Raw genomic sequence first — 15599 nt, forward strand, 5'->3', positions numbered from 1 at the left:
AATAAATAAAATAAAAAGCCTTTATTGTTGATCTTAATTTAAATTACAAAACTTTTCTAAGTATGCCTCAGAACTAATTACTACTAACATTTACTAACTAATTATACTTTATAAACTCAACAATTTAATTTATATTTAAGTGATTTCAGTTCGGCAAACGGTAGTTACTCCTCAACTTGTCTTCCGACAAAGGCCTCCTCTAAAGATCGCCATTCTGTTCTGTCCCTAGCCTTTCGAGTCCACATTGGACCTGCTATTTTTCGAATACCATCTTCCCACCTTGTAAGTTGTCTTCCTCTGTTCCTTTTGCAGTCTATCGGGTACCATTCTGTTATTTGCCTAGTCCATTTATCCTTCTTCTCTCTTATCATATGGCCTGTCCATCTCCACTTTAGTTGTTTGTATGTTATATATGCATTCTTGAATTTAGTTTTACTTTTAATGTCTTTTAGTTTTTCTCGATCTTTTCTCTTAACCCCTATTGTACTTCGCTCAATTCCATTTTGACAAACTTTTATTTTGTTTGCCAGTTGTTCTGTCAATGCCCATGTTTGGCACCCGTATAGCAAACATGGTAAAATACACATATTAAATACCTTTCTTTTTAATTATGTATTCTGTGATATAGGATAAATGCATTCCATTTTATAAATATTACACTATTGCATCATCTATTGATTTTTGTTAACGAATAAGTAGGTAATCAGCCTTCCGTGCCAGACCTACATTTTTCCCCTCCATCTCCCGTAGGAATCGAAACCTAGATTTTTATTGAAACATTTATTTATTCCCTGTAGTTGGTTCATTTTATTAAATGCAAATAAGTGTTTTCTTTTTTTATTGGAAACTAGCAGTCCGCCCCGGCTTCGCCCGTGGTACATATCTACGTTTTCTCTACGTAAGAACCATCCTCGTACTTCAAGGAATATAATAAAAAAAGAATTATCGAAATCGGTTCAGCCGTTCTCGAGTTATGCGCTTACCAACACATTTTGCGATTCATTTTTATATATAAGATAAGAAGAAGAAGATTATAGTACTCGTCTCTGTAGTATTAAAAAGTAGTAAGTGAGTCATATTCAAAAAAGTTGTACCTTGTCTCTTATTATGCTGTCCGTAAGGAACAAACCCGCCATAAACCTGTTTTTTTTTTCACTTTTGATATTTTTCAATTTCATATAGCTTACTTATTGTTATTGTTTATATAATTAATAATCAATAGCATTTGTTCCTAACAAATAATAAGAGAAATCATCATTTTATTTTGTCATTACCCAATCCATTCCATACATATTTTTAGTGTCCTCCTGTACACACAATTTATAAAACAGCAATGTTGGATTGATTCTCGTATTTATATTCACATTGTAAAGAGGGCACATAAATAATTAGAGTATACAGTATGTTTCAGTGAATAGCATTATAATTACAATTAAATTATAGTAATAAAAATGATTAAAAACATTTTGTCATTAAAAGTGTACACCATTTACTGACATTTATTACTGAGGCGGTTTCTCCTAGCAGCAATTAGTAGATCAATGGCAGATTTTGTAAATATCAGATGGAAACACCGATCCATTTCATAGACAACCTAGAAGTTGGCTGTCATTTTGTTTTCTTGTTACAAATGTTGTTCCAAGTTCCAAGACTGTGCGGAGTAAAAAATATAATACCATTTCGTAACGCAGTTTGAAGGACTAAATGTGAGTATAAAAAACTGATTATCAGTGTTTAGCTCTAAGAAACTAGACATTTTAAGGCAGTAAACTGTGAAAATGAATAACCTTAATACGCGAGACATTTTTACAATTTTTAGGTTGTGTTACACCAATTTACTGACGACCATTTCATGACTTTAGTGACGTCAAGCTCTAAGGCTGCATTTTCACTGGTGTGGAAGTTATCAATTCAAGAAGAGTATGGGATAATGTAGGCATTTTGCTATATTTATATAACAATAGTTTATATTAAATTCTAAACACGTGTGCCAACTTTCATATGAATGAGTATATTTATGTGTTTGTGCAAATATTTTTCAGAAACTTGAAACTAAATTGAAACAATTTTTTTTAATGGATTTAGTTAGGGAACAGTGCATTAAAATCGGTTCAAAAGTTTCAGATAATATGAACTATTAAACCAAAAAACTACGTAATAATAAGGAAATAGTTAAATATCTTCCTGAACCTTTGAGAAATGGCGATAATTATATATGTATTTGCCAATGATATTGATATAAGAGAAGCGTAATGTCCAACACACTAGTAAAATAACACGTGTTGTAATTGTTTATTTTTTTTTCATTTTTAATTATTAATAAAGTAAATAAATTAAATTTTTTATGTGCTTAATTACCTCTTCCTTATAATTTTAGAAGGTCGAATCGAAAGTTTTTCAAATTTTCTTTACCAGAGGTTTTATATTTTTGTTTTATTATATTATTATAAGAACATGAATGCCAAAAGTCAGTGCAAAATAGGTTAGGCTAGAGTTAAATAGGCTATTCATTTATTGATGGTCCAGAAATGTCACTGTTGAGTATGCATCTTTACATTTACCATTTCATGACATTTCGTGACAATACCATTTACTAACCATTTCTTGACGTACAACTTTTTTGAATATGACTCAAGTAGTAATACGATATCGGTAAATATTGAAACTGGAAAAATGTTTATAAATATTTATTTATGTGCATCTTTTTTATTAGTAGCAAGTCCGACAGACTCCATAAATATATCTGTGGTATTTGGTACGTACCACTTAAGTGCAAAATGGTGATTTTTGAGTGTGAGCGTTTGAAAGTTTTCACGGTTGCTACCCTGTTGCTACAGATCGGAATAAACACTTGAGTAAAACAAATTTATGATATTTATATGTCTATTATGTTCAAGTTTTGAACACTTACAAAAAAAATAAAAAAAATGTTCTAGTTCAAGAGTAATTGTTACTTAACATGTTTGTACCAAAAGAAAAAAATTTGAAAATGATGTAAACATGTCTAAAACGTGTGTACTTAAGTGGATTAGAGCATATTTATTTGTACTCTTAATTAGTATTTATTCCTATTTTTACCTTAATGGAAAGGATTTTTCATTTTTTTTCTTCGACGGAAACATAAACAGACATTAAAAAACAAATATTATCGGGAAACGTCTTCCATACAAATAGATTTAACCATTTAAAAAAACAAAAACGAATAGGAGTGTGATTTGCCACAAATAAGTACTCATAAAAAAGCCAGGAAATATTGTGATTTTCGTGCAATATGCAATTCTCTGATACTCTCTCTACAAAGTAAAATCCTAAAAGTAGTGTATGTGTGTGTCTGTGTGGTTCAGAAGTCACGGTAGTTCGCTTGCCTGCCGTGTTAGATGCTGCGGGATCGATCCCATCAACCGACATGTACCAATGTGTCTTTTTCGGATGCATAAGTAGATTCTCTTATAACCAGAGATACATCTTCTATAACAAGAAAACATCATCATTTCTAATAACAGGATAACATCGTGATGGCAACCGGGATTTTGGTCTGAAATCACCAACCAGCAGTGAGCAAGCGTGGTGATTACTGCTCATGCCTTCTCCTTGTGAGAAGATGCCCTTACCCTGCAAATAGTTACGAGCTGGATCAAGTCAAATAAAATTTGTTTGTAAAACGTACCACTACAACATTCATTCATAGTCGTCATCACTGTCACTGAAAGTCATAAGATTGTTTCTAGTCGGACCATGAGACAATGATTTGAAATAATCATCATAAATTGGATTAGATAACTATTATTACTACGTAAACTAACTTTTTATCGAGTGGAGTTGCTTTCTTGGCTGCACTGCGACACCAATCATGAAATTTGGGATGAAAATCTATAGGTACTAATATTATAAAGCTGAAGAGTCTGTGTGTTTGAACGCGCAAATCTCAAGAACTACTGGTCCGAATTGAAAAATTCGGTGTTGGATAGCCCGTTTATCGAGGAAAGCTATACATAATCACGCTAAGATCAACAGGCGCAGCTAGTAGATTATAACAATTCAAAATTTGAATTCAAGAACAGTAGTATAACTTGCAGTATAACTTATAGTTTTATATCTAGTAGTATGCTAGTAGTAAGAAATAAAACACAGGCGAGTAATTAATTTATTTATTAAGACAATAAAGCATTCATTTCAAGGCTTTGTTCAAATCGCACCATCCATTGCATAAATGCACAAACTTAAACGATATAAAAATGCAAGCAGTCATAAAAACTCAAATGGTGCCAAGTACCTATTAATCAAAAAATATTATTATGTATTGCATTTTACGAATTTAACATTCCTATGCTGTCTTATGCGAGTATTTAGTTTTGTGCAAAAATTGGATTTCTTAAATATTTGTTTTTTAAAGCACTAATATTTCGAAGACCAATGAAAAATCTGCCATTAGTCAGGTTAAATTGGAAAACAATACTTGTTTTAAAATATTTTTATTATAATTAAATTAAACATAAAATAATACGCAGTACATCTAAGTATGTGACATAACAATATGTTAAGTAAAACTAGAAATACAACATTTTAGTCATTTTGAAGATATTACCGATTTTATTGAATAACTAACACCTTGGACCTCGGAGCAATTAACAAGCCTGGAGAAGTAACAATTAATTGAACGTTTCTTATATAGTGGCTCTCTTTTATTCAATACCCTAATTAATGCGATAGAAAGAGACAACACACTGTTATCTGCTTGGCATTCAAATCCACATGTAGCCACTTTTTGTTCTAAAAAGGTAGTGCTTGCCACTTTATCGAATACTGAAATTGTATCGATAAATAAAAAAAATAAGTTATAAAATTGCTTGAAGATAATTTAAGATTCGTTTAATTTTAAATTATGGATAGGTAATTCCAAATTTTAAGATTCGTTTAATTTGGAATTATTCATTTGCGATGCGTATTGACTGCCTTGCATTGTATGGTAGTGGTATTTATAAAAAAAATATTATTCGGTATTTCGGTTTAGGTTGTTTTTAAGGTTTCGTAAAAAGGTACGTATTTTTTCCTGTTTTCATAGATTCATTCATAGAATTATACGGAACCCTTCGTGGGCGAATCTGACTTCCACCTAGTTGATCTTTTTACAATCAATAGTCGTATCCTACTAATATGTATTATAAAAGCAAAAATATATAAGAATGGACATTTGATACTCTTTCACGTAAAAACTACTGAATGAGTTTTTATGGAACTTTACAATTATATAGTTTAAACATCAGAATAACATATAGGCTACGATTTACCGCGGGAAAATAACTCATTCCCACAGGAAAAAATTGGTAAAAGTTTAAAATAAATTGCTTCAAATAAAACAAATAAACATTTATTTTTTTTACAACATTTTATTTCGATACTTAATTACCAAATTACAATATTTATTATTTAAAATAGATGCCACCTTAAACCTGTGGCACAGCATCTCTGCAAAGCACTTTACTTTTCTTCCCGTCTGATTCGAAATGATTTGAACAAGGCCGAGAATGTTTTGAAGGCTTCCAATTTTCCCTGTGCTATAGCTTTAACCCAAACATCTTTTATTTTTTTTTTTTTTTTTTTCATTAACATCAAGAACATAAAAAAAATTAAAAACATAATACTACTCATGATATATTAGAATTTCACGGAAATGTTCTAATATTGGCGAATCCACCTTGTCGCACAACACTTTCAGAATGCTGTTGCTGCTGCCACGAAGTCTTTTTAGCAAAGATGCAGTCTTTTTTCTAAGGAGCGCGGAAAAGCTGTCAGTTTGCGCTTGAGCGAACATATTCGAAGCTGAAGCTTTTAATTGTTCTCAAGCCAGAAACCTGCAAATAACAATAAAATCCATACTTAAATACCTTTTTTTTCTCCTAACCTAAAGCAGTCATTATCAATGAAGTACTTCGTACCTACTCAAGTATCGATAATTGCACAACACTATGGAAGTTATATTTTGCATTTTTTCTAAAAACTAAGCTGATTATGATTTCATTTCAATGATTACGGTTAGATAAAACATAGATGGTTAAGAAAATAACGTAAATTAACTTATTTATAATACAATTAACAAAAAAATTGATCAAAACACTAACCTGTGAAATGACAAATTCCAATCTTCATCCGATTTCCCAGTACTACGGCTTTTACAGCCGTGAACAACACAAGCCATGTAATATTTAGTAAATTATCTTTTCAGAAAATAACATAAGAAACTAGGATACACGTTTTTCACTTCAAAAACAATAATTAAAATCACCATGCGTTAGTCACCAGACTGGTGACTAAAACAAAACGAAATGGCTACATGTCATTTCAAACTGTCGAGCTGACATATATCGGTCCTCTTTTTTCGCATGACATTTTGCCATAAGTTAAAAAGGCCAAACTAGTGTTATTATGTTCAATTAATTGTTACTTCTCCAGGCTAGTTAATTGCTCCGAGCCTTGGACACTTACATATTTAAAAAAAATTACCCCCTTGCATTCAAGAATTTAAATTCAGAACGTTTGAATCCAGGCATAGACAATTCCATAAAGCCAGTTACATCTTCAAAAACACCATAGTTGTATCAAAAGAGGTTATATTTTATTATAAATAAAAAAATAACCTTTCCCCTTCATCAGTGTTACTAGCGCCAGCTATTGGAACCTTACATACTTCCCACGAATATTAAACCAATCGAGTTTTTATTAAAAACACCATATTATTAGAAAATTATACAATGAAAAATCCTTCTTGTTATATGAGCTCTTTTATACATGAGAAATTTTCGCCCCCGATCATTGAGTTACTATGTACTACGTACTAGTAGAGAGGCCATCGCTACTACACTATTTGTAACACTAGTTAGAGTCAATCGTCTCAAATTAATCTTTTTGTTACATTGATTGGTTTTAATTGATAACAGATTTAGTTCGTGGTGTCCTCTCTATTATAATACCTCAATGCCCCCGATACGGCTAAAGACACGGGTTCGAATCCCGCCTCGCGATCGAACTTTTTTCATTCTTTAAAAATTTCTCATTTACAAAGCATTTGAACGCTATAAAACTAAATATCAAATGCAATACAACCATTTTTCAACATAGACAACATTTAAATGCCTTTCCTTCACATATCTTGCTTCTTTTCTTCCGTTAGTGTTAAAAATGGTCACAATTCCATACAACCGAGGCAATCCAAAATATAATTATCCCTACAAGTCTGATATTTAAACAACTCTTTAGGTAAAAAACAAGTTATTTATTCCATATTATCCGTGGGCGAGCGCACATCGTCAATCTTAAGTATCATCTTGACGAGTTGTGTCGCTAATGCGATCTGCTGCTTCTTAGAGTGTAAAGATTCGATCACGTTCAGTGCTTTCATGTCGTTTGAATCTGTGGAGAGATATATAAATAATAAAAAAAATGTGTGCGTGTACTAGTGTACACACGTAAGAAGTGAAACTTCTTTATGACCTTATTTTTCAAAAAATAATTTACTATATGCAACTTCACAGAAATACGTCGAATCACGCGTGGTAGGGATGAGAAAAAGATGGCGCGTAACGGAAAAATGTCACGCGTAACGAAAAAATGTTACACTAAATTTTTTTCCAACCCCGATAAAGAAGTTTCACTTCAAATATACCACTAGCTACAGTACGGTTCAAACTTAATGTCGGCTCGGAACATCGTACGATCTGATGCCCAGAAAACAAATTTTAATTAGAATTTTTATTAGAAGCAAATTCTTTTAATATTATATTTTATCGACTCCCTATATTTTATACGATCTGGCCAAATGTGTATGACAAAATCCTAAAACAATGACAATTTAACGATCTGGTCAAACTATGTTGCCCACATCAATGCGATCATTTCACGAAATGAGCAAATCCATACTAATATTATAAATGCGAAAGTAACTATGTCTGTCTGTCTGTAACTCAATCACGCGTAAACTACTGAACCAATTTTCATGAAATTTGGTATGGAGATACTTTGATACCCGAGAAAGGACATAGGCTACTTTTTATCCCGGGAAAATGACGCAATCCCGGAAATCCCACGGGAACGGGAACTATGCGGGTTTTTCTTTGCCTGCGCGGGCGAAGCCGCGGGCGGAAACCTAGAGTAGTCTACTATATAGCCACGACATATACATATACATATACAAGACGATATTATTAAAAAAAACCTATACAATCTATAAAAAATAATAATATTTACCCAATCCCATACAGTCGACACCAAGATTACTGTTGTTCTCAGCCGCTTGACGAGCTTTGACGTGCGACAGCGTGTCGATGGGCGATAGACCGCTGAAATAAAATACAATTTTATTTATCGTTATGTATTCTTAGGGCTGATTTTTCAATCCTTGGTTAAAACCTATTCGTCGAATAATGTATAAAACTACCATTTTAAAAACGTATTCTAATTGCCCGTATTTGACAGTTTACGTGACATTTTAATATTATCGTGTAATACTTTAATGGACGGGTAAGTTTTATCCAAGCATTGAAAAATCGGCCCTATAAACATTAAAGGCAAGAGTTAATAATAGATCTACACTAAACAAAAGATTCATGTTTTATAAAATTTTAAGACGGGATAAAACTGCAACTTTCACTTTCTATTGCTTCAAATAAAAAATATGTATAAGCATTTTAATTTAAAGTCTAATAAATTGATTATTGCTCTTTATTATAAAGATTATTTATTGCTCTTTATAAGACAGTGATGATTTGTATGTTTGTTTATCTTATGCTCAAATCACAATAATGTTTCAACACACAACCATATAAACATAGATGTTTGCTCTGTGTCTGGGTGTTAATCATTTATATAAGTATTTATTTAAAAATTATATATGTATGTTTATCAGCCATCTGGTTACCATAAAACAAGCGAAAGCTTAGTATGGGATCAGATTGTGCCGTGTGTGGAAATTGTTCTGAAATATTTATTTATTTATGGGCTGATTTTTCAATCCCTGGTTAAAACTTATCCGCCCAATAAAGTATTATACGATAATATTAAAATGTCACGTAAACTGTAAATATATTTTACACAATAAAACTCACCTATTCTCAGCGAGAGCCATCGGAATAGCCTCTAGGGCATCAGCAAATGCTCTATAAGCATACTGGTCGAGGGACGACAGCTTGTCAGCAGCTCGGCCCACTGCCAGCGAGCAGGAAACCTCCGCAGCACCCCCACCGTACACTACGCGAGAGTCCTGCAATATTTATTTTGTTTAAACTTTATTGAAGTGAAAACTTCTTTAGCGGCGTTGAGCACTTTTTCTGTAATGGGTATAAAATCTTAAACTCGCGTCAGGACACGTGACCTGATCGAAAAAGCGTAAGACAGATACCATTCCAAAATATCAAACATGCTCAACGTTTATAATCAAGTTTTCACTTCTGCCGGCACTCCCCCAGTGCAACCTGTCTTTTTTTTTACAAAATAGCTTTCAGTCCGCGGCTTCGCCCGTGTTGTCTAAATACTAATAAATTACATACTAAAACCTTCGTCCAGAATCATTCGATCTATTAAAAAAATCATTCTGTTCCCACCTCGCACGATAAATAAATAAATAATCTCACCTGCACCAAACTGCGCACGATACACAGCGCGTCGTGCACGCTCCGCTTGGCCTCCTCCACAATCATTCTGTTCCCACCTCGCACGAGGACGGTAACTGCACGTGAGTTAGAGCACTCTTCTATGACGAGCATCTCGTCTTTGGACGTGCCGAAGGCTAAAAAAAAATACGATTTATAATCTCTATATATAAAAATTAATCTCTATTTCCGTTTGTCATAGCATCATGAAGCAAGAATTATTTTAATGTGTTAATAAGTCAGCGGCTACAATCTTATAAAAGAAAATTTCAAGAAATATGCTGGTAAAAATTGAGAACATACGATAACTTAAAGGCAAAATATAAACTTCAGAACAACAAACGGGTTTTGCAATTTATTCGAAGACAGAAAGCCTGTCCGGTCAGCTAGTGACATATATTTCTTCTGTACATTTCTGCTTGCAATCAGTTCCATTTACACAATAACAGTAAATCAAATAAGCAAAAACTCACTCAGTTCCCGCACCAGCCCACAACTACCCAGCTTATCAGCGGACAGTTCTTCGAACCTGGGCACAATTCTGCCTCCAGTTGCAATCGCAATGAGTTCCATTTCTGGTCCACCGACCCATCTCACTGCGGGTAACTGTTCAGCTAATAGCAAATGGTTCGCTTCGTCGTCGAAGCCCCATTGGCAAATAGCCAGGGTAGCGCCTGTGTCCTGTGAGAAATTTTTATTTTTTATGGTAATTTTGCTGCATATACTTATTATTATATACAACATACTACATAGTACATATTTAGGAAAATGTTAATTTCGTTAACATACTTTTTGAAACGAAATTTCACACGAATCAAACACTTGCGGCAATATTTTTTTATTATCATAGAAAATTTGTTTTATAACAATTGGTCCTTCGAGTCGGATTTCTAAACGTACTAAAAAAATCCTTCAAAGAAAATACTGTTTAATTATAAATTTATGAAGTATAGAAATATACTGTTTAATTGTTAAAGGTGCACACACCTCAGACACAGCCAAGGAAAATATCATTATATATCAATAATATAACACAATTTGAATCATCATTGATGTGTGCAACCCCTCATATTTACAAATACATCTCAGAAGCTATTAAGCCAATTCGGAACTGGTTTCATTGTTGAATATGTACATGATCCCTGAGTGCTATAGGCTATAAATAGTTGGAAAAAAAATACGCTTTTAACATTAAATTATTGTATTATCACCAATACTTGATAAGGGCAAAAAGTTTGAATTAAATCTGTCTGTTTAAAGAGGCTCAAAATCCAATCTAAAGGAGTTGAGAAGGAGGTACATAAAAATAAACATTAACAGCTTAAACAATATAAGAAATAAAATAATATTCACCTTAACACGTCGCACCATCTCAATGAACTTCTCGTGTTCATACTGCCGCAGCTCCCTGTACTCTTCCACGGAGCCAACCTGCAGCTTGTGCTTGGTCTTGGGCTTCGGTGGCTCGAACGGGCACGTGAGGATCGCTAGTTTTGCGTTCTAGACATGATCGAATTTAAATTTTATTGACGTGATAACGTCTTTAAAATCGTTTTAGTCGGGTGACATGTTCAGAAACTTGTGTCACACCAAAACCTCACGAGCGCGATCGCAGGTATAACGAGAGAGAGACGGACCGATCTCCCGTCTCATCTCGAGCGCTGCCACCAATAAGACGTTATCACGTAAACATCTCGATCGTAAACCTACTTTACAAACAACCAATTTTATTTCAGTTTTTTCTTATTCAATAGAAATTAATGTAAGGTTGTGTTAAAATTACTAGATTTTGTTTTGTCAATGTAAATTAAAATGAAACAAACACCTCAGACACAGCCAAGGAAGATATCATTATGTATCAATAAATTATAATAAATTGTAATCATCATTGGTGTTTTATTTCGCCTATTTGTCGTATTAGATTGAAAAAATGAAAACGAAAAGACTTTTTCATTACTGCACACAAATTATTTTGCACCATATAAATAGCAAAAAAAAAACTGCAACTAAAAAGGACTGCATTTAAGACCAAATTGCAAATAATATAATTTTAGGACAAATTATTAGTAATCTTTTCAATCCCTTTTTTACGAAAGTTACTCATATATACATTCTTCCCACATATTATTCATTCATTAAAAATCTAAAAAATGAACTCAACATAATATATTTAACCAATAAATAATCACCTTCAAAACTTTAGGCATCTGCGGGTGGCTCATAGTCTTATCAATAACGACTCCACGCACGAGCATAGAGTCTTCCATACGACCCCCAACTTTGCCCTCCACCTTGATCAGCTCAAAGTTAACATCACGCTTCTCTAAGTCAGCTACAGAGAGGACCGCCTGAAAGGTACAAATTACGTAAGAAAAATGGCAAAATTGACTTCAAAGTATATAAAAATTTATCCATATTAATCTCTAAAAAATGAACAACTAAACTGATTTCAACAATTCTTTTTTTAATGATTTCTTAATTGTCAGGAAAAAGAAAAACTAATTAATTTGCGCTAAAAATAAAACAAATTGCGAAAATTTAGATAGAATTTAAATATTTACCATTTTATTATGTTGTTTCTGTAAATTGATCATAACAACTAACATAATACAAATAAATACAAGCGTCTTTTTACGTAACTATTACTTTTACGAATTTTTATATGAATTTGTATTATAATGATTACACATGCTTCTAATAATGATTGATCGTTACTTTTATATGCTTTTCTTATCATTTTTCTAAAGCTCTACACTTCTGCAATACTTACAGTAAAATAGAATAGTCACTTATTTAAGTTCTGTAAAAATTTATCACTTAAAACTTACATCAACAGCAATCTCCGCCATCAGCCTGTGGCACTTCACAACCACCTTGCTCCCAAGCGTCGTCATGGCAACCTTAATCAAATGCTCCCTTGTATCCTTGTTCACGGGGAACGCTTCGCTGATGCCGTCCAAGTGTTCTAGCGCTGCTGCGGCGGCCATTTCGAAGCCGTCGGCTATGCGAATTGGGTGGATACCCTTGTCGATGAGGTTGGAGGCCTGCTCCAGGAGGGCGCCTGGAAATTTCAATGTTTATTAGTTACTAGCGATCCGCCCCGGCTTCGCCCGTGGTACATATTTCGCAATAAAAAGTAGCCTATGTCCTTTCTCGGGTATCAAAATATCTCCATACCAAATTTCATGCAAATTGGTTCAGTAGTTTAGGCGTGATTGAGTAACAGACAGACAGACAGAGTTACTTTCGCATTTATAATATTAGTATGGATTTTGAAAAAAATTGTAGAATAGTAAAGTCAATCAAGAGGCATGATTTGAGACTACAGCTATTGCGGAGTAGTGTAACGATGTCTGTAAATATGTTTTCGATATAGAGTTGTAATTGTTAATTTTATACTAATAACAGAACTAAAATGAAGAGAAATTTGTATACATCTATACAATTTATTGTCATACAAATTATCGTTAACAAAATTCATACAAATATGAAGTTGCAGGGGAAAACAAATTCAATATGCTTACGAAAAGGATAAACGTTTTATTTATTGATATAGTATTATTAATATTTGCATGCCAATCAATTGATGATTTGGGCTGGAAAATTAAGTATATCATAACAAGATATCTAATAACATCTGTTAATCTGCTACCACATTTCTTGCAAATAAATTGTACAAAAAAAGAAATTATCATTGAATAATCACCAGCAAGCACCACAACACCAGTGGTACCATCACCAATCTCGTCATCTTGACTCTGGGCCAATTGTACCATTAGCTTGCCAATCTGGTGATCGACGTCCATCAGCTTCAGGATCGTTGCACCATCATTGGTGACTGTGACGTCGCCGTCAGATGATACCATCATCTTGTCCAAGCCTCGTGGACCGAGGGAGGTGCGGAGGATGGTGGCGATCTGCCGGGCGGCTTGGATGTGCGACTGGAATGTGTTTTAATAAATAAATAAATATTATAGGACATTATTACACAAATCGACCTAGTCCCACAGTAAGCTCAATTAAGGCTTGTGTTGTGGGTACTAGGCGACGATAAATATAATATTTAATAAATACATATATAGATAATAACACCCAGACCCACGAACAAATAATTAAGTTCATCACACAAATATTTGCCCTGACCGGGGATGGAACCCGGGACCGTTGGCTCAGTAGGCAGTTACTTTACCACTGCGCCAATTGCATCGTCCAAAACGTCGACGTCGTCGTCGTCATCCGTGTTTTAATAATTTAAGATTACTACAGGAATGAAATTTAAATGTTATGTAGCAGTGAAATTAAAATAATAAAACTTACTACATTGTTAGAACGAACAATGGAACGTACTACAGCATTAAATGGCTTTTAAATAATATTTTTATATTTCACATTGTTCTTAGGTTTAGAAATATGTTTTTTTGTTGTATCAATTATTCATAATAGTGAGAAATATTTAATTAAAACTATACCTAAGATACCTCAGAATAAATATGGATAATATCAATGAAATTCATCACATTATGTAGGAATTATTTTAAACATCATTGGTATCTTTGTTTTTGTGTTATTTGTATTTAAGTTATGTGTTCTGAGCTTAGTTTCACGATTGCTTAGTTAGACCATTGTTTTTACATGAACCAATTAATACCCATATAACCTAACTCATAAGAAAATATTATATTATTATGAAATATGATACAAATAAGTTGAACATGTTATGATTCTTCTATTTTTCGTCATTATTATATCAAGAAAATAAAAGAAACTTCTTATTTTTCATCATAAATTTGACATATTTTCACCATCATGTGACTCATATCATAAACACCTGAATCTTTTTTAACATTTTTTGTTAGTTTTATGTAGACTAGTAGTTGTTTTTTGGGATTATCCGAAAGAGTTATAAGGTAAATAATAAATTAAGGAAAAATTAGAGCGATAGAAATAAGAAATTCTGTATAAAAAGACGAAATATTCGATTTTATTTAAGGTTACTATAATTTAAGTGATTTCATGAGACAAAATATGTGTAATTATGTATGCATATGTAAAATTTTTGGTATATACTTTAGTTTTAATACTAATTATACGAGTTTATATCAATTTATTGAAAATATCGCTACCTTCAGTGCATCGATACCGGTTATCCTTTTCTGCCTATCTTGATCCCTTAAAATAATAAATGGACGACCGAACTCGTCAAACGCCACAGTTCCTGGGAACATGGACATTTTGGTGGAGTTTTAATAACACAAACTTGAGATTAAATCGGATTCAGTTTCAGGATTCACTTTATTTCACAAACATCAGAGAAACGAGAAAACAAACGAACCACAGACAAAACTTCATTAATGACAGATGTCATATGAATTATGAAATGACAATGACATCATATAAAATTCTCCTTGATATCGACAGAGTAAATAATATTGGTCATGGAAACGATACTTATTTAAATTACTAGCTGTGCCGCGGGATTTCACCCGGCCGCGGGCAAAATTAAACTCAATGCTTATTCATACAGGCCAATGGCCAATGGCCATAGCTTAATGTTTTCTGGTACATAAGCTACGTCACTGTATCACCATCAAAATTTGTTCAGTGGTTTTCGCGTGGAAGAGAAGCAAACATGCATTGAGTATGCAGGTTTATTACCTCCTCACAAACTCACGTTAATAAGTAAAATTAATGATTAGACCACAGGATGAGACATTCGCTAATACTACGGCCACACTACCGTGATATGCCAATAATTATTGCCACAACTTTAACAACACCTAGGTGTAACCACGACTTATGGCCATAATTCTACAATGCCAATTAATATGACAAATGGCGGTAGGCAATAGCTCCAGCGGCGGTATTCTTTCGCACATCAAAGAAGATTACCGCGGTAATTATTGCGTTTGCGGCCAGACTACCGTTTGTCCAGTGTGCAATATGAGCTCATCGGCGACG

At 33.2% G+C, this 15599-nt stretch overlaps 1 protein-coding gene across 1 annotated transcript; it reads right to left on the reverse strand.

Annotated features, from left to right (window-relative positions):
- Positions 1–7151: 7151 nt before the first annotated feature.
- On the reverse strand, positions 7152–14991 carry CCT5 (chaperonin containing TCP1 subunit 5). Its single transcript, XM_089712207.1, has 10 exons — positions 14765–14991; positions 13348–13582; positions 12470–12702; positions 11831–11989; positions 10995–11141; positions 10115–10322; positions 9624–9778; positions 9099–9253; positions 8242–8333; positions 7152–7407 (listed from the first exon to the last, which is right to left on the reverse strand). The coding sequence occupies exons 1-10, from the start codon at positions 14870–14872 to the stop codon at positions 7271–7273; spliced, it is 1629 nt and encodes a 542-aa protein (XP_089568333.1). The 5' UTR covers positions 14873–14991; the 3' UTR covers positions 7152–7270.
- Between the last annotated feature and the right edge of the window lie 608 nt (positions 14992–15599).

The sequence above is a fragment of the Colias philodice genome, chromosome 28 (genome assembly GCF_061535455.1).
Source record: "Colias philodice isolate Cphi_HAF_F1 chromosome 28, ilColPhil1 Martin Lab GWU primary, whole genome shotgun sequence".
Lineage (NCBI taxonomy): Eukaryota > Metazoa > Arthropoda > Insecta > Lepidoptera > Pieridae > Colias > Colias philodice.